This window comes from Canis lupus, chromosome 4 (assembly GCF_003254725.2).
Source record: "Canis lupus dingo isolate Sandy chromosome 4, ASM325472v2, whole genome shotgun sequence".
NCBI classification, from domain to species: Eukaryota; Metazoa; Chordata; class Mammalia; order Carnivora; family Canidae; genus Canis; species Canis lupus.
In genome coordinates, this window is record NC_064246.1 from 64,690,955 (window position 1) to 64,718,882 (window position 27,928).

The 27,928-nt window shown below is 40.6% G+C and overlaps 1 protein-coding gene across 5 annotated transcripts in view; it reads right to left on the reverse strand.

The window, feature by feature from the left end:
• PARP8 (poly(ADP-ribose) polymerase family member 8) overlaps positions 1–27,559 on the reverse strand; it is a 172,531-nt gene extending 144,972 nt beyond the window's left edge. For 2 of the 5 annotated variants that reach the window (XR_003130912.3, XR_004814818.2), the window contains exons 1-3: positions 26,445–26,646; positions 26,255–26,356; positions 25,229–25,283 (exon numbers count right to left, since the gene is read on the reverse strand). Coding sequence is in view for 3 of the 5 variants with exons in the window: in XM_025434895.3 (XP_025290680.1) it covers positions 25,229–25,283; positions 26,255–26,356; positions 26,445–26,568 (281 nt within the window). In the remaining 2 variants the exon portion in view is untranslated. Of the gene's footprint in view, positions 1–25,228; positions 25,284–26,254; positions 26,357–26,444; positions 26,647–26,933; positions 26,975–27,437 lie in introns of those variants that run through there. The other 3 variants (XM_025434896.3, XM_025434895.3, XM_049109281.1) reach the window with 3 other exon arrangements.
• Between the last annotated feature and the right edge of the window lie 369 nt (positions 27,560–27,928).

Consider the following 27,928-nt stretch of genomic DNA (forward strand, 5'->3'; position numbering starts at 1 on the left):
TGGGACTCCAGAGTAAGTGCCTCTTGGACAGGGTAATGACTGACCAGGTGTGAGAAGCTAAGCTGAACCTTGAAAGACAGTTAAGATTTAGTCAAATGATTAAGAAAGTAGAGTATTAATTTTTTACCACCCTGTGGAAGGAAGAAAAAGGGACAAAGAGCATTTCCCATCAATAGGCCTGTTTAATTTTGTCCCAAAAGCATTCATTCCTTCACTGAAAAGTTTTGATTATCTACTTTAACTCAGGCACTGTGCTAAGTGAAAAAGAAACAACTGTTTCTGCCCTTAAGGAATATAAAGACAGAGTCATAAGCAGAGAATTTTAATTATATGATCACTATCCCCATGTGGCTGAGTATCAGAAGCTATGGTAACATCTAGGAGAGACATAAAATCTAATTCTGAGTGTCTCAGAGAAAACTTCTTTGAGGAAATGGCATCTAAATTGAAATCAAAGCAGAAAAAAAAAATTTTAAATGCAAAATAAAAGTAAATATCAAAAATAAGTGGTGGAGATTAGTGAGTTATGCTCAGGAAAGTCAAGAGATGCCTGATCGCAAAAGGGCTTTAAAAGACCATGAGGAGTTTAGATTTCACCCTGTGGTCAGTGGAGAAACTAGAACGGGCTTTAAGAGAAAGGAGCCATATGATCAGATTTGTACCTAAGAAAGATTATTTTGCTATGGGTGTAATGGAATGGAATAGAGCAAGACTAGATGAGCCAGACTAATCTGGAAAAGGCTTTTGGAATAACAAAAGTAAGAAGTGGTGGTGGTGGTAGTCACAACTAAGGTAGACGAAGTTGTGATGGAAAGTAGCCACCATTCAATATCAGCCATTTGACAGGTTTTGAGGAGTTAAAAATCGATATGACCATGGTGATTAATCACATATGTAAGGTATATGGAAGACAAAGGCATCTTGGATATCTCCCAAGTGTTTCATGGGAGAAAATATGGGTGTCATTCAAAAGCACAGGAACTTGGGTGGAGGTGGGAGATGAGACTCATTTTATTCTATACTTAGTTTGGAGATTCTTCAAATGTCCAAGTTGTGATACCATTTAGAAGGCAGGGAGGTAATATGGATAGAAGGCAGATCTGAGCTGAAAAACAGATCACAGTGTAGGAACATTAAAAAATGAAGGGTCAAGGATTTGGGAGATCTGGGACATGAAAATATAGATATTAACACAAGGGGGTTGATGGAGATTTCCCAGAATGTCTCAAGCAGGTTAAGGTGGGAGAACAGGAAGGAAACATTTAAGTTATACAGACATGTAAGGAACTGAAATTGGAAGAGGAGCCCCTGGAAGGATACAGCAGTCAGAGATACTGGGCAAAACCAGGAGTCCATCACAGAGGCCCAGACAGGAGAGCGAGTCCCAATGTGGAAGGTATGGTTAACCCTCTCCAAGGCCACAGTTGCACAAGTCAAGTAAAGCTACAAAAAAAAAAAAAAAAAAAAAAAACCGGCATCAATACAGACTGCTGTTAGGCTGAGAAGTTGAATGAGGATGTAAAGAAAAGAACACAAAGATTTCCATCAAAAAATTGGCTTTGGATGGGAGGAAGGCAGAAGCAAAAAGAGAATAGGAGGTAAGGGAGTGTTTATTTGTAAACTATTTTTTAAGACAGAAATGAGCCAGTAGAGTGAAGAGGGATAAATCATGAAACGGATGCATTCAGAGCCCAGTGGTGGGTGTTAGCATGTTAGCCACAGGCTTTTTCTGATAAGATGAATGATGGAGGAAAGAATGCTCTAGAACACAGTCAGGTTGTAGACACCTGGCAAGACGTAAAAAGAATCACTACCTTTTGGTTACGGATCTTAATGTGAAGTTTAGTGGAATGTGTTCTGGAAGAGATTGGAGGAATAAGAGCTTTGAGAAGAGTGGAGAAAAGAGGAAGAGAGACTACAATGGAAAACGGGAAAGCTAACCAGGAAAACAGACCATGCTTGTTTCTCACTATTCAACATTCTTTCAATGATTTATGCAACACTTGATATGTGAGGGCCCAGTGAGGTTGTAAATCATACATTCATTGTCACTCCTGAGTCTCTACCTGAACAAATGTTAATCAGCCCAGGTATAGGTGTGGAATAAGTAGGTCAATGGGTCTTTAGATGCAGTTTAGCTAGATGGGTCCCATGAAAAGAGAAAAAGACAAGGTAGTTGAGAGGATATTGCCAAATGGGTCTCTGGAAATGATGAAACATGGCTAAAAAGAGAGTGGAGAAAATTAGGAGGAAGATAATAGAAAGAAACTAAATGGACCATGAGATCTAAGGTCTCAATTAAGCATCAGTATTAACATGAGAGCAGGAAAGGTAGAACACCTACAGTGTCTGAGAACGAGGGTATGCTAAATACACCAGGGTTTAAGCAGTTCCAGGAGACAGCAAATCCAGATTGTGGACTATGAGGTTAACACAGTGAGGATGTGGGGCAGCCCAGGTGGCTCAGTGGTTTAGCGCGACCTTCAGCCCAGGGCCTGATCCTGGAGACCTGGGATCGAGTCCCACATCAGGCTCCCCGCATGGGGCCTGCTTCTCCCTCTGCCTGTGTCTCTGCCTCTCTCTCTCTCTCTCTCTCTGTCTCTCATGAGTAAATAAATAAAATCTTTTAAAAAAAAATATGGTGAGGATGTGAAAATACTAGTGTTGGAATAGTCGAAGAATTAAGAGACCTGTGGATATCAAGTAGGTAACAGATGTGGATCCTTGAGTGTCACTCATGTGCTGGCTGAATTTGGGGCTGACTGGAAAACTGCAAACCGTGTGACAAAGGCCCCAGGAATGGAGGGTGAATGACTAGGCTTTTGGTACAAACCGGCAAGAGGGAAAAGAAGGTAGTACAGCAAAACAATCAGCTTAATAAGAGCCCATGATTTCACACAGGATAGAAAAGAAAACACTGGGCATCTCTTCTCCCTTCTCCACACCTCTTCACACTGACTATTCCAACTTTCTTAATTTCTATTCCTCTACCTTCTTTAAGAAAGAATAGAAGCCATCAAGTGAGAATACTTTTATCTTCTTGCCATCATACATAATTCACAGGTCCTGGCTCTAACTGTAAAGCAAAAAGGGTGTGAGCCTATGAGGAGATGATCTCAGGAAAGGCCTAAACCCCACTGAAGGCTAGAGATTGATGAGCCTTACTGGGTCCGCACCAGCAGCCACAATGGCTAGAAGAATGGTGTTTCCAAAAATAATCTTCCAAGAGAAAACATCTGCAATCCAGGTACATGGTGGGACATATGTCTCATTTGAAAATTAGGTCTATGGATTCCAACAGACCTTTCTACCAAGTGACATAGGGTGAAGGGATGAATTAGTTAGTCCCCAGGAACCTTACCAAGTCTTAAGAAATTACATTTCCTGGGTCACGGAAAAATACAGCAGATATAGTAAAGTTCACCAATACTCCTTTTGTTCTCCCCTTTACTGTAACCCTTATAGTTGAGCAGGTCTACATGACTAATGTGAGCCATGATATGTGAGAGGAAGTGATGCAATGAAAGGCCCATGTAGAATTCTCCAAATTCTTTACCTGAAATGGAGAATAATCAGGGTGTATTTCTAGATAATGCACATACGAGATGGAAGGTCTTCAATCTGATTCCCCAAGTGATGATATAGAGCACCCACCAGCCAAAGATGAATATAGAGAGGAAGGGAGAAATAAACCTTAGAAGTGGCTCATATTTCATGATTACTTGGTTATAGCAACATAAGAAGGCTATGCTCACCAAAAATAGAAAACTTCCACACTGACCAAGAGTCCCCAGCAACTCATCCTCCTAGAAAATCTTATCTCCAATAACAGGTGGACCAAACAATCTCTTCCCTAGAAGGCCAGTGGGTCATACAGCAATTTAGCCCTAAGGAAAAATGTAGCATCCCCTAAAGAACTCCTCAAGAAAAATTATTCATATGTAAACATCTTCCCAAACCCTACCCCTTTCCTTTGGCCTAAACAAGGAAGCAGTTCTGAATCATGATATCTGTCCAAGATCAAGTGCATCAAAATGATCATTTTCTTGTTCAAGTGCCTTGGACGACAGCTCAACCAATAATGTAAAATGATGTTCTTAATTTTCTTAATTGACAGGGCTATAATAAAAAGAATAAAATATATTTAGTCACTCATCGCATATAAGTGGTTTTCTTTCAGTAAAGAATTTAAATGCTAATTGATAAGTACTTGAAGAGTAAAGCTAAAATTAACTTCTAGGCATTATATAAATATTAATTGAGAACTTTCATAATTACATCTTATACAGAGATGAGAATTATCTGATTTTTATTCCTATCATTATTGGTTTAAAGTATTAATACACACTTTATGCCACATATGTGGGTTTGAAATCACACCAATAAGTTCAAATGAATTGTAGAAGATTATCCAAAAGAATAAAATATTATACATCATCTCTACCATCTGCAGGGGAATGGGGTGGTTCATTATGTCATATTCTGCTTTACATCCTGGTAAATCTATCTCCTGTGAAATCTCTTCCTATAGAATGTATGCTCATCAGGAATTTTTGAGGTTCATGGCAAAACTACTGATGTTGGTTACAGAAGTCTGCCCTGGGTACACTCAAATCTAGGATTTCGTTTGTGCTGCAGATGCTGTGTGTGTAAAAGTGACCTATTCTCACATAGCACAGTACAGTTATTTGCTTAAGGTTAAGTCCATGTAAGTTCCCTACATTTTCCAAGGGCAAACAGAATAAAAAGCTATGATATGAAAGTGGAAAGCTCTCGCTTTTGTAGACTTTGGGGTTGTCATACCGACATCTATTCCTTTTTCTTAGAAATGTTCCTATTATTCATCACTATATCATATCTTCCTCAGGGTAGCTAATTTGGGGACAGCTAATTTTACCCCTGACTCTAGCAATGGGAATGGAATTTAGGCCTAAAATAATCAGCTTTTGAAAGCATTTCCCCTCTCTGGAAATGGAAGAGGAAAAAGCACTGGAGTTGTCTGCAGCTGTCTTGCAGTCCCACGAGGAAAGGATACTTGCCGACATGGAAGGCAAGAGCTGACCTCTGGAAAGAAACCAGGTTGTTGAAGACATTGTTAAGACCTAAACCAATCAATTCAGAAACTCAATTTACCACCTAACCTAGAGCTAGATAAGCAAGAAAATTATTTTTGATTTAAGCCAATCTGAGTATTCTGTCATTAGCAAATAAAGGATCCTGACATGCACAGATGTCAAGACACATGGCTCTCTTGTGGCTCCCCGCGCTCTGAGAGACTACTGTGCATTCCAGAAATCCTGGCTTGCTTCTCCCCAGTCTCCAAAAGACTAAAAACATGTTTAAACTAAATGCAAGGAGAATGATTAGGAATATCATGAAGTCTGCATTTCTGAAAAAGGAGCATACAGGTGACTAGTCTAGAGTGACTGCCATAAATGGAACAGCTAAAGCAATAGTAATGCTAAGATTTGATCTTCCCTGGATGGAAATGCAACAGAACCACTAGTCTGCTGACCAGCAAGCATATTACCTACAAAGAGACCTCATCCCACATCTTGCTTCTGGGGAAGGAACAGGACGCAGTAAAAGAAATATCTGCCATTGGTGACACTCACTAAACTCCTGGTTTTCAAAGTAGTCATACTGATCTAATCATTTTTAAAGTCCATGCTATAAAGATGAAGTAAAATGAGTGCTAGAAGTCACTCCTGACACTGGTTCACAAATAATACTAGGTCATTCTTAAACTATTGTCATAAGGTTTCTGATAGGCTCTTGTGATTTACGCAGAAGTTGGATGCTAGTTCTCTTTCAGGACTACACTTAAGCACTCTGTCATTTTTTATGACGTTATGTAAACTGAAGAGAAATAGAATATATGAATATATATAACTCTAGTTATCACTTATTATTCTCAGTCTAGCATTTTTTTCAACCCCTCATTTTCATGCTCAGCATTCTTACTTTATAGATTGTCATCTGAGGCTACATGCCTAACTATTGTTTCATATAACCAGTCCAAAACATCTACATAACTACGTTATTTGGCAGTGACAAAGGCTACTGCTACCAGCACTATTCTTTTTCTTTTCAAAAAACACAAACCCAAACTGAGAAATAATCAAGGAGAGAAACGTTCCTCCTTTCTATCCTAATTTAGGAAGTAGTCTTGATTTCTTGTCAAACTCAAAGGAGAGAATCAGGCACACATTATTAATTTATCTACTTTCACTTGCTCTGATTAAAATTAAAGATTAACATTTTCAGGCTGGTAGTCAAAACTGTTCACTCATTATTGAGTGAACTTCAAGAACCAACCAGCTAAAAAATCACCTAAGCTAGGAAACTTTCATCAGCCTCTTCAGAAAATAGCTAGCATTCTTGTACTAGAACATCCTATGAATGTTTGTTGGAAAAGTCTTAAGTTCATGTCCCTGATAACGAACATATTTTAATTCAAACTATGGATTAATATAGGTTTATTTAATGCTAACTAAAGAATATAAATATGAGTAGCTCTCTTTTTTTAAAACTTATACTGAATAATACTTTCACAAGTAATAACATGGAGTTAAAATGGCTCTCAATGTGCCATCCAAAATAAGATCAACTTATCTTAAATGGAAGAAGGAATGTGTAGGGACTTCATTTTGGTCTGCTACTCTTATTTGTGTTTATTGTTTTAATATGAAAGTAGTTTATGATGAATTACTGAACTCTATATCTGAAACTAATGATGTACTGTATGTTGGCCAATTGAATTTAAATTTAAAAATAATAATAAAAGAAAAATAAATTTAAAAAAGAAAAGGTAGTTCATATAGTACTGATGATAATTTAGGGGGAAAATGAGGTTATGTTGTACATCTTTTACATTAGAATTTAAAGAGTAGTTCTAAAATTAGAAAGGAAAAATGAATTTACAAAGTAAAAATATGTGTCAGTGATGTTAGTCAAAGATCAGCTATTGCTGAGATTGGCAATATTACGTCCCTGCACAATTATTCATATTATAATGGGAACTTTTAATATAAAATATGAACACATAATATAATGAGAGCAGAAGTCACCCTAATCATTCATCTTGTGTTTCCATTTAGAACACCTGGTATAGTGTCTTCAGTATAATCGGTATTCAACAAATATTTGTTAAATGAATGAATAAACAATGAATGATGAGAAAATGATAAACAGCTCCTCCTCCTCTCCTGAGAGTTCACTGCAGAGTTCAAGAGCTATTTTCTTTCAAATACAATTAATCCTCAATATCCTTGTAAAATAGCCAAAGGGAAAATGTATTTACATTACATCTGAAATTGATGTAATCTATACAGAGGGGTCAGGTTGAAAATCTTTCTCAAAGTAAATAAAGCATTCACCCCCCAGCTGGGAACAGGGTATCTGAATCATTCCCTCTGTGGCTGGCTTTCAGTTTGAGCCCCTGCTGCAGTGACCATAAGAACTCTCCTCAATCTCTTCAGGAAAATCCTAGGACCCCTCAAATTCTGCTGCTAATCCTTTCGACTGGTCACTGCTGTTCTGGTTCCTCCTCAGTCCCTCCCTCTACTAATCCACAAATACTATGACCATGTCTTTTCCAGGTCAATCCTGATTTCTATCCTGCCTTCCTCAAATATACTCACACTTATCAGACCATATGTTCTAATATTAGCTCAGGGAGGGGGGGAAAGCCATCACACTTGTAGACATCACAAAAAAACAGTTTACTAACATTTGAAAACACCATTATCATCTATGTTCACCTCTGATCCACAGTTAAGCAATTAGGATATAAATATATCGTATCTTCCTATTCATGAAGATACTATTTATGAATTGGAAGTCTGACACAACATTTATGTGACCTAATTTTGAAAATTTAAAATAGTATAAAGCCTTCAGGCTTAATTTTATAAAAGGAAAATTAAAGGGATACCAGCAAGCACAGATTTATCTCTCTGTGCATGGGGCACTGGTAATTTTTTTTAACTTAAAACATGTGATATTTAAAATGCCAAACTTCTACATTTCTGCAGTAACAAGGTGGTTATCACATTGAATAACATTTTCTGTAATTTCTCTCCAGTAAGTAGAATATTAACACACGAACTGAAAATGTTAAGTGACTATAAATAAGCTGAAATGATTTCATTAAAATTTAGCTTAGCAAATGTTTCTTTCATATTCTCGGTGGTAACCCTTTTTATTCATATTCAAAGGCAAGGAACAATTTAGAAGCAAAAGAAGTGGCAACAACTGCTAGGCCCACCCCGGTGGGCTCACCTCAGATCTGGGTTTCTCCACTTAAGCAGAAGTGGAGGAGGCACCGGTATTTGGGAGAACAAGTTTCTAATGGCATAGCCTTGACCACACAGCAGTATCCCACCATCAATACACTGCCATTTGTCAATATGACAAATGGTACTATGAGCAACATTTATACTGCTTTGTAGCTAAAGCACCTAATCAGATTATGAGAAATAATAATAACCATAAAATTAAGCAGAGAAGAAAACAAAACATACAAAAAAGGTTTTAAACCACCGAAATAATGTCACAAGGCCATGTCCTTACATTCCCTCTGGAGTCCATGAACGAAGTCTGCCATTTTAGACAGGATTCTAACAGGCTTGGTTATCTGGTTTCCAATCACATCATATTATAAGTAGAGTGGAAAGAAGAATGGGGTGTGGAGAGACAGGTCAGAGAGTGAGGGATTCAAAACCGGAATGTTCCTTAACAGGGCATTGTAACTGCTGAATTAGTTAATTAGTTCCCCCTTAATGACCAAACTAAATAGTTTGCTTTTTTACTCAGGCCTTCTCCTTACAGATGCCAAAGAACTTCAGGTTGAAAGAAACTTCTGTTCTCATTCTTGAGTCTCCTCTACAACTTAAAATCAAAGACTTTTATTTTGGGTGAAGTGCTTCACAACTAGTTGAAACTGGCATTAAATTTTACACGACGCTCTTAGGCAATTTAAAGCTGCAAGAAAAATGAACCTGTAAACTTCTTACTGGAGATTATCAAAGAGGAATGCTCACCATCACTTTTTTTCTAGCTTCCCAAAGCTAATCCCTCTCATTTTAAGTAGACAAGAAATAAAAGATTCTCAAGAGTCACCATCCACATGTAGGATGATTAAATGACTTTTGTTTTAGAGATCAGACCCAACAGACCTTCAGCAATGGAAAAACTGGATTCAAAGCCAAACACACTTAATAAAAAAAAAAAAAAAGCCTGTACTTATTGGGAAAACAAACTTCAGTTGCTCAATTGTATTTTACTGAAACAATTTTTACAAATATAACAAGATATAGTCAAGAGATATTAAATTCTTATCTTCTAAAAGTTTAAGAAAAAAGTAATATTTTCTAAAAGGCTCAGAAATACTTATGATTCTTCTATCTATGGTAATAGATATTTTAGTTGTAACTAAAACTCACTTATGTCCTACTAGGGAAATCATCTATGTAGATTATTATTAAGAAAATAAGGCCTATCTTTTGGATTCATGAAAAAAGATAAAACTCAGCATTTTATAAAATTTCAACCATCTGCAAAATTTTTAATACTCTTAAGGTATTCACACACCTTTTCAAGTTAGGGTATCAAAAATAATGTTTGCTTGTTTGCTTGAATGGCAATACACTGTGTTTATGTAAACCAGGCATGCCCTTAGGTCATAACATATACAGGGCTAATGGACCTTTGCCAAATATACCAAGACTTTAGTTTTTTTATTTAAGTCTGATTTTATAATTCTGTCCTCTTACCACAAGGCTTCCAACGTTACTGGGAGGCTAACCCTTAAAGCAGAGCAGCCTGAGTTTCTGCCATAAGGAAGGCACGTGAAAGTAAAGCATACTTTTTTTTTTTTCTTTAATGATTTATTTATTTGAGAGAGAAAACCAGAGAAGGTGCACACTCTCGAGAGCCTGTGCAGTGGGGGAAGGCCCAGAGGGTGACGGAAAGAGAATCCCAAGCAGACTACCCACTGAGTGTGGAGCTGAGGCAGGGCTCGATCTCAGGACTCTTGAGATCAGGACGTGAGCCAGAACCAAGAGTCGGACCCTTAACAGACTTTGCCACGCAGGGTCCCGAGCGAAGCATACTTATGAGACAGTGCTGTTTTTCTTTACCCAGTGTATGGAGTCAACAACGCACTTAAGCAATTTTTAGGGGGGCTTAGGGGGAGTCAATTCATTTATTTGCCAGGTGGTATTTTCTTAAAAATAATAGATTCCCCCCTCCCAGGTTTTAATTGTAGTAATAGCTGCTCCACAAAAATCATAAACAGACTTGCACACAGGCAGGCAGACATAGTGAAGGGAGGAACAATATGAACACAGATGGTTTACAGGTGACCTCTATGCTCATCCACCCTTGTGTTTCCCACTTCGCTTGATGTAGCAACTCCAACAGCCCTGAGAGTTGCTGTGAAACCAGATAAAACACCGGAAGCTTACAGAGACCACGCAGGGTGTGAGAAGTAGAGGGCAGGGAGCTATCAAAAGTAGGAGGAAAGGGCACGGATACAGGGTAAGGAAGGAGGACAGAAGTGGCAAGTCTATGGTACGTACCCAGTCCCAAAATACCTTCTCCCACAGAGTCTGAAGAGTTTTCCCTTCACAGTGCTGCTTAAAATGAAAGTATCAACCAGATACTTTAATTACAAATGTAAATGTTGAGGCAATCCAGGCTATTTGTGTGCATAAGGTTGTTCCAGACACCCTCTCCTTCCCATGGCTCCTCCTAGAACCTTTCCACGCAGTAAATGAGAAATCTGAATGGGACAAAAATGTGAGGGTAAGCTAGAAGCAAGAACTGGCACCTGCCTATCTCATAGTAAGTTGTTTGGTGAGCCTCTGTTTCATTATTCGTTACAAAATTCATGTTTCTTACTTATATATACATACATATACATATCTTAGCTAACTGCTATGCAGGAGGAAGTTGTGACATTTATCCACCAGGGTCAGCAAAAGTGAGAGCTCGGCCATCAACAGACCATTTCACTTCGTTTCATGGGTCCCTTTTGGTACTTGCCCCGGAGCCACCATTTGCCTATCGGGTGAAGTTCTGATGCAGCCCTGAAGTTACAGTTTTTTCCCTATAAAAGCAACAGCAGGGGCACCTGGGGGGCTCAGTCTGTTAAACATCTGCCTTTGGCTCAGGTCATGATCTCAGGATCCTGGGATTGAGCCCCACGTGAGGCTCCCTGCCCCATGGGCTGCTTGCTTCTCCCTCTCTCTGCTCATGCTCTCGTTCTCTGTCTCTCTCAAATAAATAAATAGGATCTTAAAAACAACAACAAAAAAAACTTTTTTCCCTACAAAGAAGGTTATTATGTGTCAGACAATGCAAGAAAAGTCAGCAGACACTGCCACATGTACCAGAATATACCCAGACTTCTTTTGGATCGGAGGATCTTGTGGTGGCCCTAAAACACATTTTTACTGCCTTCCCAAAGAAACTACTTAATTTAATATTAAACAACTCAGTTAAAGAAAGGGGAAATAATACAAGGGTAAGCAAATAAGGAATAGAAACAAAAACATAGACTATTTCAAATTAAATAAAAAATCCTAATTATTCTAAACTTATAGATGAAGATCAGGAATCCAGACCAATGGAGAGAAAAAGCATTATCACTGAATGCTGTGGTGACCTGATGATGGCCAAAAGTGAGTCTGGAGAAACTTTACATTCTAAAACTGATAGGGCAGCCCGAGTGGCTTAGCGGTTTAGCGCCACCTTCAGCCCAGGGCCTGACCCAGATTAAGTCCCACGTCGGGCTCCCTGCATGGAGCCTGCTTCTCCCTCTGCCTGTGTCTCTTCCTCTCTCTCTCTCATGAATAAATAAATAAAACCTTTAAAAATAAATAAATAAATAAATAAAACTAATAAAAGTTTAAACTTGGACTTTGTGACACTGAAAAAAAAAAAAACAACATGGAAAAAACACCAGCATACAATCATGAGTGAACATATGCTTTGCTATTTGGGGGGCGGGGAGGGGGGGAATAGCATACAATTACTTGAATAAACATATGCTATTGCCATTTTTTTACTTCTATATACATTTAATATAGTTTTCATTAGAAACTGTTACTGGAGAAATGGAGAAATTTTTTTATTTCCAAACCAGATAGAGCAGTTGTCCTACCAAAAAGGGGGACGATTTTTTCCCCTTTAATTTTGCCTTCTTATGAGGTCCCGATTCCAGGAGTTGGAACTGGGCTAGTGCTTTAAATAATGACATCAAGAGCTGCCTTGTCTGTCAGGTCTTGAGCTGGACATCATCAGTATATGAAGAGGGAAGGGTTAATGCAGGCCTTGGTTGCTCAAATCCTGCACATTCCCAAGAAAGGCCTGTCCTCAAGACTGGCCCTGGGCCAGTTCCCAGGAAATGAGCTCTGAGCCCTTGGAATAGTCTCCCCGATAAGAATGTTTTTGTATGCCCTAAGTCTTGGGCCATGCAATACCAGTTTGCTCAGACAGTTTATACTAACAAATGTGATGTATGGTGAACACATGTTTTTGCTCTGGGAGGCTGGAGTCTGAATAACTGAGGTCAGTTGTAAAGGTACAGCATGCCTTTGTGATTGATCCTTAATAAAAACCCTGGACACCGAGGCTCAGATGAGATTCCCTGGTTGTCCTTTGTTGTCACACATCACTGCTGGGAAAATTAAGTGTGTCCCTATGACTCTACTAACAAGACACTTGCAAACTTGTGCCTGATTTCTCTTGGACTTTGCCCAATGAGCCTGTGCTCTTTGCTGATTCTATTCTTTATTCTTTTGCTATAATAAACAATTAATATAATAGCTTTCTGAGTCCTGTGATTCTTTCTAGCAAACCACTGAGTCTGAGAACAGTCTTCATGACCCCCTCCAAGCACATTATCAAGTTCAATCCTAAAAACCTTGCAATATCACTGCCATTTCACAGATGATAAAGTCAAGACTTTTCCAAGAGGAAAAGTCATTTGGTTGTTTAAGACGAAACGAAATCAATCTGTCCTTTCTGTTAATACTACGCCATAGTATTATGTAATACTATGTTATGGGTCACAAAGAATTTTTAAAATAATCCTAGAACTCAGCCAGCACTGGAAAACTTTCCTTTGGAAAATATAAAATACAATTCATAAACTCTGAAAAATATTTAGACTACAATTAATCTATAAACACAATCCAACTTAAAGTTAGACTTATAATTTTTGGTTTGTGGTGGTTCTAAAAGCCATAATCAGATGTTTTTTAACCTACAAAGTGTCCCTTGTCTGCCTATTCCTTCTGCTCACAAAAAATTTCCAGCGTAATTCAATTCCCAATACTTCCTGTCTTTGAGAACTGTGTATCTGTGTGTGTGTGTGTGTGTGTGTGTGTGTGTGTGTTAGGGACGAGGTGTTTAGGGAGAAAGAAGTAGGTATATCATTATTTTCTTCATGCCTGCAAATGCAGTTTAGAAGGTGTAGGAGGAAAACTTAAAATCCATTGCAATTTTGGTGTTCTGCAGCTATGTGCATATAAATGCCTGTGTGTGCATGCATGCATCACGTGCAACACAGACAACATACACATTTCAAATAGGTTTTGTGTTTAAGCTCAGTATTCAGCCACAGAAATATCTGAGAGCACCAACTCCTATTCAATTTTATTTGAGAAATGCACTGGCATTATGTATTTCTATGGTGACAAAAAAATTAACAGGCATAGGATTTCTATAATAATTATTAGTATTTCTTAGAATACTATTAGAATACTATTTATAATAATTATTTAGTATTTCTTAGAATAGTACAGTTTTATAATCTATATTTGGAAAACACTGATAGAAAATCTAATTTAAAATGGTGATTTTCTTCTATGTAATTAGCTACATACTAAATCTGTAATATAGGCTATTCGTCTTAGTTTTGTGCCAAGCCACTTTTATTTAATAAAAATGAATAGCTAATCTTCTATTTTCCTAATTCCAATTTATATGCCTGTGTAATGTAAAAAATCCTTAAACTTCTATAGATCAGGTTCTTTATTTAGAAGTTGAAAAAGCCTTGGCAAGCACATGCCTTTTTTTTCTTGGCTATTTTTTTAATAGATTTTAATTTTTAGAGTAGTTTGGAGATCACAGCAAAATTGAGCAGAATGTACAGAGATTTTCCATATTCTATTTCTCTCTATTCTACATATGCAGAGCTGGCCACATTATCAACATTCCCCAACAGCTTGGTACATTTGTTACATCTGAATCCACAGTGACACATCATTATTACCAAGAGTCCATAGTTTACCCTAGGGCTCACTCTTGGTGTTGTACATTCTAGGAATTTGTAAAAATGTATAACAACACCTATGCACCCTTACAGTACCATACAGAATAGCTTCACTGCCCTAAAAATCCTCTGTTCCACCTATTCATTCCTTCCTCTCCTGTAACCCCTGGCAACCACTGATCTTTTCACTGTCTCCATACTTTTGCCTTTTTCAGAGTATCATATAGTTGGAATCATACAGTATACAGCCTTTGAGATTGGTCTTGTTCACTTAGTCACAGAAATTCTTTTCTCCGTGTCTTTTCAAGCCTTGGTAGCTAATCCCTTTTTTTTTTTAGATTTTATTTATTTATTTATGAGAGATACACAGAGATAGAGAGGCAGAGACACAGGAAGAGGGAGAAGTAGGCTCCATGCAGGGAGCCCGATGTGGGACTCGATCCCAGATCTCCAGGATCATACCCTGGGCTGCGTGGGACTCGATCCCAGATCTCCAGGATCATACCCTGGGCTGCAGGAGGCGCTAAACCGCTGTGCCACCTTTTTTAGTGCTGAATAATACTCCATTTGTCTCTCTGCATCACAGTTGATTTATCCACTCACCCACTGAAAGACAGCTTGTTTACTTCCAGGTTTTGGCAGTTTTGAATAAAGCTGCTATAAACACCCATGTGCAGGTTTTGTGTAAACATAAGTTTTCAATTCCTTTGGGTGAATACAGAGGACTGTGACTGCTATACGGTACGGCAAGAGCATTTAGTTTTGCAAGAAACTGCCAAACTGTCTTCTCAGTGGCTATACCATTTTGCACTCCCACCAGCAATGAATCAGAGCTCCTGTTGCTCCACATCTTCACCAACATCTGGTGTTCTCAATGTTCTGGATTTTGGCCATTCTAATAGGTATGTAGTAGTAAGTAAGCACCTGTACTTTCATTTAAAAGTGCATCTGAAATGCAACATTTCACAGAATGTACACCAAAGACTGGAAAGGTCACATTTCTGTTTTAAAAAACCTTTGGTGAACTACTGCCCGAAGGAGATTTTTCCCTGCCAATTACCTACAGCTGGAAAGGTTGTTGGGCATCAAGAACTGGGGGCACTGGAGACTTTAATGACATAGGAAATCAACACAGAAAGCTCACATTAAGTCAAACTGAAGGTAGGGGTAAAAGAATGGGTGAAAGGGATCAAAAAGTACAAACTTTCAGTTATAATTAAGTCACAGGGATATAATATACATGGTGATCATAGTTAAAAATATTCAACTGCATATTTGAAAGTTGCTAAGAGGCTAGATCTTCAAAGTCTTCTAACTAAGTGCGGTGACAGATCTTAATTAAGACTTATTGTGGTGATCATTTCACAATATATACAAACATCAAATCACTATATTGTACACCTGAAACTAACATGATGTTATAAGTCAATTATACCTCATTTTAAAAAGAAAATCAAACTAGTGTGATTTTATTTTTTTAAAGATTTATTTATTTGACAGAGAGAGAGAGAGAAAGAGAGAGACATGCATGCATGTGCACACATGTCCACACCTGCAAGTGAGGGGAGGGCCAGGAGGAGAGAACCTTCAAGCAGACTCTGCTGAGAGAGAAGCCCCGTGGGGCTTGATCAATTGACCCATGAGATCATGACCTGAGCTGAAATCAAGAGTCAGACAGTTAACTGACCAACCCCAAACTAGTATGAGTTTTAAAAAACTAAGTTTAAAATCTTTCTCGCTCCAAATTTTATCAGTTGGGCGTCAAATTTGGCCAAGGATATGCAATTCTCATATTAATTGAAACTCACTTAAATCACCATTTCTAGGCTGGTTTTCCCGTGAGGATGGACTGCTCCAAAAAGAAACTGGAAAGAATTTGGCTCACAGTGAATTATTCAAACTTTTTCTTAGTTAACTAAAAGTGAATTTGACCATTAATTAGAGAAATCATATCAAATTTTGTGGTGATAATAAACTAATGACTACTTTACAGCTGGAAGGCCTTTGTGTGTGTGTGTGTGTGTGTGTGTGTGTGTGTGTGTGTGTGGTGCATTTCTAGCTGTGGTGCATTTTAATAAGAAATGATGATTGCATCAGCTTTTACCCATGAAGCAGATCTTTACATTCTGCTTAGGTCTTCCACATACCAGTATCTAAGACTTTGTTCTTAAGAAGATCATTGACATAGATACACACAGACTGACAAACATATCACTACAGTCACGAATTCACTCAGTTAAGATTTTGACTTCAAAGTTAAAAGCCTAGGATTTACTAGATTCTCAGTACGTATGAGGTTCCACTGGCTTCCCTGAATCACAAAAGCTCTGGAGTGTTCATATAGGAACAGGTCTACTGTCAACATGAATCATTTTAAATATATATATATGACCCCGTGTCCACAAGGACGCACTTTCAAGCACAAGCATCATTCTCCATTTGTGTGTTACCAAAAGTAGCATGTGGCTTCCTAAAGTTTAATGACTAACACTGCCTTGACTGACACTGTCTAAGAGAAAGACAGAGTTTGCTGCCTGACTTGTGTTGAAAAAATTCTGAGAAATATCTTAAAACTCCTCCAGTAAATTTCTCATTTGGTCACTGGGAAGAAAATAAAATATCTACCCTCATTGATTTCTAGATGTAATTTATCAAAAAAATGAAACACTTAAATAAATTCCGTATTTCCCTTACCAAGAATTTCTCCCAAAAGTATGTACTCCATCAAAGATTGCTCACTAAGAAGCTCTACTGTGAAGCAACAAAATTTTAGAGGACATAATGAGTACTTCTGCTACACAAAATCATTATCTATCTCTAACACTTCCTTATGAGGCTGACTTCTAATCCTGTACCACAGCGCGCCCTGCTAACTTCAGGGCTTTGATGAAGAATAGTTGAAAGCTCTTATTATAAATGGATTCAACACAACTGATGACAAAGTGAGAGACCCAGAGAAAGAAGTCCTCACATAGAAAAATTGGTGGCATGAAATGCCAACCACCTTTAACCAAAGCTTTCCTGGTCATTAAGCAAGTTCTATAAAAATTACTGAAAGTAAATTCTTTAGGGCTCAAAGTGAATCGGCAATTTCTACAACTACTATACTGCTGTTTACTCAAAAACTATTTTTAATGAGTAAGACTCAGAGTTTGCCAAAGTGTTTTCTACAAAACAACTTTCTCAAGATGTTCCAAATCCGTAGTCAAATAAGTCTGAGAAACCCTGAATGCTTCATTCACCTCTTGGATATGCATAATGTACGCTAATACATAAAAAGCTCTAAAAAGCCAAACATTAGAAATGTTTAATATTGTTTAACTAAACATTTCCCAGACACATTTGGCCACATATCTAACACCTAATTAAAGAGTTTGGGAAATGCTAACACATAATGTAAGAAAAATATTACTCTCGTTTTAAAAATAGTAGAAAATATTTATAATATTCTAGTCACTCTGCAAGAAACTAGAATTCTAGTCTTTAAACAGAATATTGATTTTTTGGTGACTTTTTTTTATTTGACTTCTATCTTCTCTTTTACACAGCTGTGTCCTTAATAGCATTTTTGTTTTCCAATTTTGTCTTAATTTTTCTCTTCATAGATGCAAAAGCCTAACAAATGTAAAGTGATTATATTAGTCTCTGGCTCCATTCTATACTTTGTATATAGTATATTCTAAAAGTGATTGGATAACAACCTGTTCATGTTTTTTTTTAATAAAATAATGGTGAAAATCCAAATAATTACAATACTTCTGAGTTGGTTGAGACATCTTAAGAACACTGTCAGGCAGGCCATCAGTAAGATCTTTTCAATCTATTTCAAAACATTCAGAAAGAAGCCATCTTAGGGAAAGTCAGTTAGCAGCTAGCCTTCTGCTAATTTCTGTACAAGAAAAACTGATCTGACTGCATAAAGGTTTACATGGATGATCCCCTTTTAAATTTAACATTATGCTTTGACATCTTCTGTTAATACCAAGAAGGTATCAGCCATAAACTGAGATGTCACTGACATGCAAATGAACTACACCCAAAACGTTGTTGTCGTTATTCTGTAATGGATTGGGAACAGTCTATTTATATTCTCATCCCATCCTCTTCAGATTTCACTGTCTTCTGCGTTTGTCCTACTCGTGATCTTACTCTATCCTCTTCTTGAGCATAAACGTATCATAAATTTTCACAGAGATGCCACTTGTGGTCAAAGAAAAGATTAAATGAACTGGCATTTGTGATAATAAAAATCATGATCTCGATATCCAAACCAAGCACATTATGTGACACAGAAACTATCAATCAATAAACCATGAACAGCTGTGTATGCTTAATGCACCAAACACAAACTGCTGTTGAATGGAGAGGCCAAGTCAATAAACAAACAGCGGGAAGCCTGAGAAGTACATATGACTGGATGGGGAAGGTGGCTCTAGAAAGCCAAGGATGGTGGTTTAAATCTTAGATGGAGGAAACCATGGTCACATTTGAAGGCTTCTGAGCAGAAACAATGCTTTGGTGAAATGCAAACTTAAAAGGGTTTCAGGTATCAATGACCTGGATGGCTGAGGAGCTGTTAATCAAGAATTTTAAAACATTAGGTTAAAGTGATCGACCTGAACTGGGGGGATCAAGGCCCAGACCAAATGTTGACATTGAGAGGGATGAAGATGCCCACAATGATTTCAAAGAAGAGCCAATGAAGCTTCAAAAGAAATGAAGAGATGGGGATAAACAAAAGGAGACTGACTCCCTCTGAGTGGCTCAAATACTGTGATAACGAGGGAAAGGCTGGGAAGACAAGCTTTTAACGAGGAAGCAATGGGGTTGTTCTGATATGCTGGGTTGAAGTTTCCAGCATTTAAGGGAGGCAACTGGACAGGAAACCTAAATTATGTCCCAATAAAATAGGAGTGACAAGCCTGATTAACAAAAGCAAATTTCTTATTAGTCTTCCCTGGGGGTACACGGAAAATGGGATTTCAAAAATTTAGAGAATGAAAAAGAGAAAGATGACATGCCAATAACTTAACAATTCATACTAAGTCAGTGGCAGCTGTCTTAAAACAAGATTTATCTACTACAGCACAATCTATCCAACAGCAAATCTGTGCAGAGAATTACAAAATATTTTTAGGACTGATAAATGTTCACTTACATATATTTTTCAAAATGCTGCCGAGAGAAATGATGGGGAATTTAAATGGGTTGGCCCAATATTTGCATAAGGATACCACAGCCAATGTACATAATTTTCTCCCTATTAATGCTTAGCACTGGGCTCAGGCATTTCCCTTGCCAACCAGTGGAATTTTCAGTACTGCCCCTGGCGGACATCCCACTAAGCAATCCCTCCCCAACCCCAAACATTCCCAACTATCCTAGTCATGCCAGTACAACCAATGCCCCTTAAACCTTCCATAAACATCAACTCTCAGTTTCTTTAGTTATAAAATGCAAAAGAGTGACAAAATAACTACCTATCTTTGTTGCTAGCATTGGATGTAAAGTAGGCAAAAGACATAGCCGAGACTATGCCCAATTAATATGATTAAGAGTTTTATCTTAATCCATTAAATAAATGGAGTTTAAGCATTTTAATATGTGAGTTTCAATAAAGTTATATTTATGTTAAATTGGCGGTTATTTAGGTCAGTGGTTTTTAAATTCATTTAACAGTGAAATCTTTTTCAAAAAAAATTTGTACAGAAAAGAGCCAGAGCAGCTGTAATTTACAAAGGGATATGAAAGCCCAGATCTCTCTCACTCACACCTTCCTTCACACTTCCTTCCACCAGGGACCCCAGCTTCCAACATAGGTTCCCAGGGCTCCAAAGAACAGCCTCTTTAAAAAAAAATCATTATTTTGGGTAATAACTGATATAGTATAAAATTATGGGAAGCAAGTCCCCATCGCCAAGAGGAACATGCTAATTTCAATTTTTAAAAATATTCATTCTTCTCATTATGACATCTTAAGAAGCACTTGATGGTTTCAAAATACTTGCATATTTCAAGATTTCTAAAATGAGTATGTAATTCTTTCATAATGAAAACTGACTAATCTTTTTGAGATCATCTTCTGCTATTTCACCACCGTCCCAATGCCCCCATTCCTGCACACACATACACTTCTCCTTTCGAAGAAAGTAAAAACAAATGCACTTTAGCAATCAAGTAGATTACCTCTCTCCATGGCATCCCATGAGTAAGGAATTAACCACTAGGAGCCCAGGTGGATTAGGGCCCCCAGAAAATCTGCTTGATCACCAGAGTGCTATTGATTTTTGTAACTGAATTAATACGTTTGAAGTCCAAACTCTCTAGAGTGTCATAGTCCCCATTACCTCTCTCATAATGTCAAGCAACTGCATTATCTTTCTGTCCTCTAAAAGCATTTGGGCATGCCACCAGGTTTATAACTTGGCTAGGCAACTTCTGGATTCTTAAGAAATTGTATTACAAGTGACATTACCAGATTTGGGGCTTCTTGAAGTATCTGACTATCTCTATACCTGGTCATTTAGTTAGGAAATTGTTGCCAGAAGATCTTTTAGCATTCCCTTAATCACTGATTCAACATCTACTTATTCGGAAAACATATTATAGCAAGCAGTGAGCTAGGGGCTGGGGAAACTTCAATGAAGAGGACAGATCCTGCCTTGAAGAAGCTCAAGGTCAAACAGATTATCAGGTAAGCAGGTGCTAACAATACAATGTGACAACATGGTTTTAGAAACACCTAGAAGAATAATACAGGGAAGGGGATGCCAGGAAAGGCTTCTCAGAGGGTAATTTGGCTTAGCAAAGATCCAACAATGAAGGCCTACCAGGTTGACAGCAGGGACAGGGTGTAGGTGGGAGTTCTGCAGCATGTGCAAAGGCCCAGGGAAAAGAAGAGGTTAACACGTGACTCAAGGGATTGCAGACATTATTGTTAGTGTTACATGTGATGCTCCAAACCATTTATGTGAACAGAAAATCCTAAAAACGGGGGGGTGTGGTATGTTACACTTATAAAAGATGCCACTCTACCCATCACCACGTGAGTGTCCATTCTTACAATAAAAGGTAGACACGTGTAGGCAACTCTGAACATTCTGCCAAATATTAAGTTTCTAATGTATTAATAATTTCTAATATAAATGTTGGATTTCTTATCGTGCAGTCACAGTCCTTGATTGAAAACCTCTCAACTTAATAAACATTTCTTTGTTATCATATCCTTTCTAAAGGGAAGACATTTTTATGTTCTGGGGTGAAAAAAAAAACATTAAGGTCTCAAGAGTATAATACATTCTCTGGATGTGTATATTTTATATGCATATAAGCACATAAAAATTCTGAAAGAATAAACTCTAACACATTAATAGAAAATGAAAAAAACATGAAATTCTTATTTTTTGGGTTATCTCTTTTGCACAAATTTTTTTTTTACCATAAACACTTCTTATTTGTATATTTTTAAACCTCTGCTGTATTCTCACAAATACTTTTCTTGCTGGAAGCTCACAATGAGGTGTCCCACAAGGGTCTACGGCCAGGCCCAAGGGGCTCCCCTTGCTCAGTGCTTGTCTTTGCTGACCACTGGCACCTGAGACTCAGGCTGCTCTCCCATCCCTAGTAGCTGTCACCACTCACTTTATCCCTTCTGCTGCTTCTACCACTAACTGCAAGACTGACTGCAAGTGAGATGAAGGATCAGTACCCCAAACCTTTGTGGTCTTAAGGATTTTACTATCAATCAACAAGGGAGAAAGAAAGAGGCAGAAGATCACAAGCATGACAAGTACAAGGAAGGAATGACTTTCACTGACTTCCACACTATCTACAGTGGAGGCCAGATGTCAGCACACCCCTGAAATTGGAAGCAACACTGGGTAGGTGTCCATGGCAGGCCCCGAACCATTGATGGCTGTGAGGTTATTCCAAGAAGTCCAGGAGTCGGAGGTGTTACAAAGACCATTGCTAAAATAAATTAATCTAGCTGTAAGTATACCATACATTTTCAAGCATATATAAATGGTATTAATCAAATTCATAACACTTAACACCTCTTTCTCATTATTTCTCCATCAAAAGACACTAAAACTATCACTCTCGAATAAATATCTGCATAATCCTTTGACGTTAAAGTGTCTCCATGTTTAAAGAGGCTGAAAGCACTAGTGTAGAGGGATAAGCACAGGTCTCAAGAATATAACAGAACAGGGTGTACATGGTAGCTTCTTCGAGGAAGGGAGTAAATTTCAGCATGTTTCTCAAACTCTCAAGCCTGTTTGTACATCCAAAAGTGAGGATATAGTTGAGCCTTCTCTTCAGGCAAAACTAACTGAACTCAGTCTCCCAGCTGACCATCCCCCGCAACACATCCTGTTGCTCACCTCAAGTACACCTAGGCAGCAAAACAGCAAATGCTAACAAGCACTTCAACCACCAAATGAAAGGCCTGGCCAGCCCGGACACAGTCGCCTCTTGGCATTTCCTCTTATCCACAGAAACATAAAAAATGCACATGTAAAAAAAAAAATTCTCAATACTATTCCTTTTTTTGAATTGCAGTATGTACGGTCAACCTTGGCCTTTAGAATAAAGTGTGAGAAAGAGAAAGTGGTTTATTAAGTTTTATCCACAACCTGAATTGAAAATTATTCTCTAAATATGTTCTCAGTGGTTTAGATGAAACGATAGTTAAATATAATTCAAGATAATCATGTACCAATCATGTACCATCTCTCCATTAAGATTCCCACCTCCTTTAATGGTGAAATAAGTTCTAGTTTACCTAAAATGACAGTATTAATAGACTGTTAGAGTCGATAAGCACTTGAAATAAAAACTGCAGGATTTAAAAATTTTTAAATGCCCAACTGGCATGCCACAATTACAAATAGAATAATAAATAACAAATTCTAATGTAGTTAATGTAAACAGTGCATTTTTATCTTCAGCAAAAAAAAAAAAAAGGTCTTCTCTACCATTAGCTATAAATTCATAAAGGGACTGTCATTAAAGGGATTATGATCATCGTTATTATACCAAAACAACATTTATATATCGTTTTGTAGAACAAGCTTTAGGGGAGACAAAGCAATCACACGGAACAGTCTGTTAAAGTCTTCTTTAGTGTATACACAAGTCCCAGGTGTTTAAATCAGAGACAAAAGAAAATACTATCCCTTAATAGGATTACAAAGAAAAGGAAACATCTCTTTAAGAGCAACCAAGGTGCTAGTTCCTACAGTGAAAACTGATGTTATCTTAATTAGTTAATTATTCATCCCAACGCCTCTGGCCTTGCTCCTGGAGGAATTTATACCTTCTCCACCTCCTGCTGTGTTAACACCAATTCAATCATTTGCTGATAATCTAACTGCAGCATCTAACAGATCTTAGAGATTAAGTGTATAGCTCTCTCCCTCACTGTACAGGTAAGTAAACTGAGCACAGAAGAACTCAAGTATCTTATTGAAAATAAGCTAGTTTGTTGAAAAAGCTAGCGGGAGCGTTCCTCGGGCCACACGTCTCACTAGGTGGACAACAGTTAACTGTGAATCTGACCGCGGAGCAGCCATCTACCTGATTGCATGGAGAATGTTTTCAATGGGCTGCGGAGCATATTTTAACTGTTAAAATAATCCAAACGGATATTAGTCATACACCAACCTTCTTTGGATAGTAAGTGTAGGAGCAGCATTAATTTAGCTGAATCTCTTCTAAGAGTTATTCTTTTTATTCATTATTACAAAGACGATAGTACCAAAAGAAATTAAGCAGCACTCTAATTTCATTCTCTCCCAAAAAGTACATGTTATATCTTCAACTAGTAAATCAAATCAACACGCCAATCCTGAGGCTTACGCTGTACATACGCGAAACGTGATAACTGCCTTAACTATTTTAATTAAAGCTTTTTTTTGAGATACAGATTGCAGCACAGATCCTAAGGATTTTAAAGATTCACATTAATTCCAACCTTTTTAAAAATGCATTTACACAGGAAAGCTTCTTTCGCAATGTATATGTTCATAAATGTTTCCATTAGCTAAGAGACATTTTGGAATGTGATCAAATGGTATTGAATGTCAAGTCCGAACAGCAGGGCTCAATCTCTGACAGTTGTCATGTGGCCACTGCTCTTTTAAACCAGGTCCCCAAAGGGCTAAAGGGGAGAAAATCCTAACTTAACAAATGAAGACAGCAAGGCATGTTTTAAAAGCTACCTTTCATTTGAACTCTGCTTCCTAAATAAAAAATTGGATTTGGACGTCTTTCGCACTGTTAACAATTCGGTATTAATATATGCATCTGTCATAACTCCCCCTCAAGAGAGAAGTTATACACTCCAGCTACATATAACTTCCAAATTCTTTCCAAAACTAAATGTGAAAACCAAAATACCACTGCTTAAAAAAAAAAAAAAAAGTATGGAGAATTGGCAGACTGCATATTTATGTCAACCTTCAGGAAACACGGAAACATGCAGCCCCAACTCACCAGGAAAAGCATTACTTGTGTTCAAACTACTTTGTGGCATCTTCCACCTTTCATGCATGCATTTCACTTCATACCCAGGATTCGGGTTCTGCACCCGCTGGAATACGTAGCCACCCCCCAAACGTGTCAAGATCGAGCTACTACGGTATAACAGCTTGAACACGAACAGTGCAAGAGTTTTGCTCGTTGCCTGTGGCGTGATCTTAGAAACACCTGAATCGCACATTTATTTCCCCTCTGTTATTTGAAAACGGAGGGACCTCGAGCCCGGGATGTGGCTGAAGGACAGCGACATGAGAGACAAAAATAAATAAATAAATAAATAAATAAATAAATAAATAAATAAATAAATAAATAAATAAATAAACCCAAACACGGAACATGCTAAGAACAAAGGAAACACAAGCCTGTGAACAGGAAATGAAGCAACTCTCGACACACAAATACCTTTTGGGGCCGCCAACGTAGGTGAAAGTAAAGGTGGAGTCTGAGTATCTGAAATCTGAAACGGAAAAGTCCTGTTAAAAGCCACCCCTCGGGCGGGTCTCTAACCTGGCTCGCGGCCCGGGCCCCCCACTTAGCGAGGCCCAGGGCCCGCCTGGCGGGGCGGGGGGCGCGGGCGCGGGGCCGCGGAGGAGGGGATGCGGCGCACCCCGGGCCGGGCGCCGCGGGAGGCCGCCCCCCGCAACAAGTGCCGGGTGCCATGGCAACGGCGGGAATTTCCCGGTCGGGGCGGCCGGAAGCGGCCCCCGCCGAGCTCGCGGCTGAGAAAGCAAAATCCGATCCCTCTCCCGGGGGAGCAAAATGGACGAAGGGCGACCCCCGGGCGGGGGAGCAGGGCGCCGCGGGAAGCCCGGGAAGCCCGGGAAGCCCCGCTCTTTCCGCGGCCACGCGCCGCCGGTCGGAGGGGAGCAGCGGGAGCCGCAAGGCGCCGAGGTCCGGCGGCGCTGCCCCCCGGGGGCCCCGGCGCCCAGCGCAGCCGGCCAGCGCGGCGGAGCGGGGCGCAGCGCAGCGCAGCGGGCTCCATTCCCGGCCGCCGCCGCTCAGCCCGTTGCGCAAACCCGCGGGTCCTCCCCGCTCGGCTCGGCTCGGCTCGGCTCGGCCGCGACCGCTGGAAGCCCGGAGGCGGGCTGGGGCGCTCCGGGCATCCTCGGGGGGCTGGGAACACCGCGCACGGCTCCGCTGCCGAGACCCCCGCTCGGGCCCCCGGGGCTCTGCCCCCCCGGGCTGGTGGCCGCCCCAGACAGGGGGCGGGGGGAGGGGAGTCGGGAAGAGGCTGGCGCCCCCTCCCCCTTTGGGCTCCCGCTCCCGCTGCAGCAGCTGTTGCCAAACGAACCCCGGAATGGGGACGTGCAGCCCAGCCCCAGCCCGAGCCACACACGTCGCGGGCAGAAAACTGGGAAGGGGGGCGGCGGGCGGTCAAGGGAGGCTGGCGCTGGGTCCGAGGCTCCGGAAAGGCGAGAACTCACCCACCTGCAAACAGGCAGTCCTTCTCGGCTCTGGACTTCTGGATCACGACGTCGATATCCTTCTGAATTCGCTCTTGCCTTGAACACATCCCCATTAAATAAATCCCTGGAAAAGAAGCAGCCGCTATTTCCACCCCCACCCCACCCCCCTCGCACGCTTCCAGCTTTCGTAAATATTCAGTTAAAAATGAAACCTCTGGCCGAGGCAGGGGCCGAAGGCGAAGTGGTTTCGGAAGTGATCCCGGGTGAGAGAGGAGGAGGTGGAGGAGGAGGAGGAGGAGGAGGAGGAGGGGGAGGAGGGGGAGGTCGGCTTTGCATTCCCAGATGTGACCGCCCAGCTGCTGCTCGCCACTGCTGGATTCCAGTTTCCTCCCCTCCTGACAATGGATGGTGATGACACCGAGTCTCACTTTCTCCCTCCCCCGCCCGGCCCAACGGCCGTGGGGGGCCCGGGGTGCTGGAGACGGCCGGCCGGGGAGCGATCACCGGCGGGGCGGCGGGCGGCGGGCGGCGGGCGGCGGGCGCCGGCCAGGGGCGAGCCCCGCTCCGCCTCGCGCGCGCACACCCCCCGCGGCCCGCACGCCGGCCTTCCACACCCGCGCACACTCGCGCCCGCGGGCGGCGGCGGCCGTGCCCAGGCTGCTGCAGCGCCGCCCGCCGCAGACCCTCCCGCGCCCAGTCACCGGGGCCCGGCCGCCGGGGTGTGCATAGTAGCCGCCCTCCCGGGCGCAGGCTGGGTGTCCCCGCCCCGGCCGCCGCTCGCGCGCGGGGGGCCGAGAGGGAATGTAGGTAGTGAAGAGTCCCCGGGGCTCCCAGCCTGCCCCCGCCCTTCCACCACTTTTATGAATTCGACTCCACTTTCGGAAGGGATTATGAGTCATATGGAAAACCCAACCCGGAGCGGCTGGGGCGCGGGGCGGGGGGGGGGGGGGGGGGAAGAGGAGGGAGAAAAAAAATTGAAAATAAATAAATAAAACGAACAGATCTTTCCTTGTTGCCACAGGAGGCAAGATGGAAAAAAGCCTCGAAATGACTCCAGACAGACACCCTCCCGTGCCCTCCCTGGCGGAGTCGTCTTCTCGCAGATGCAAGTAGTTCAGTCCCTCTGTGACACCCCCCCCCCACCCCCACGCCGTTAGGAAATGCAGCCCCTTCCCAGGGACTTCCTCTGCTTTGCAGGGACTCACCAGTTCTCCCCTCCTAGGTACTTCCGTCCATAAAAAAAAAAAAAAAAATTGGCAGAATCAATGAGCACGTGCCAGGGTCTCCCTGGAAGATGGATATCTGTTTGGCTTGTTTTAAAAAGCCGCCCCTTTGCCAGGCAGTGGAGGGAAAAACTCCTACAATCCTGCCGTCTTGTTTGAAAGTGAGACAGGGCTCTGATCCTCACTTCCTGTTCTGCCTGAGGACACCTCAGGGCTGAGGTAGCCGTCCTGCCTCTGTGTTGCCAGATGCCCTAGGACAGGCCTCCAATGGCACTTTTCTCCTTTGTTTCTTCCTCCACTGAGAAGGCTTCCCTGAGCAGACCGGGTCTCATCTGGTTCTGCATTCCCAGTGCCTGGTGCAGTGCCTGAAAAATAGCAGGCAGGCCTGAGTGTTGGCTGAATGCACGAAGGGTGGTGCCTTGCAGCCTCATTTCTGTATGCCTACCTACCACAGTCTTGACCAACTTCCTTAG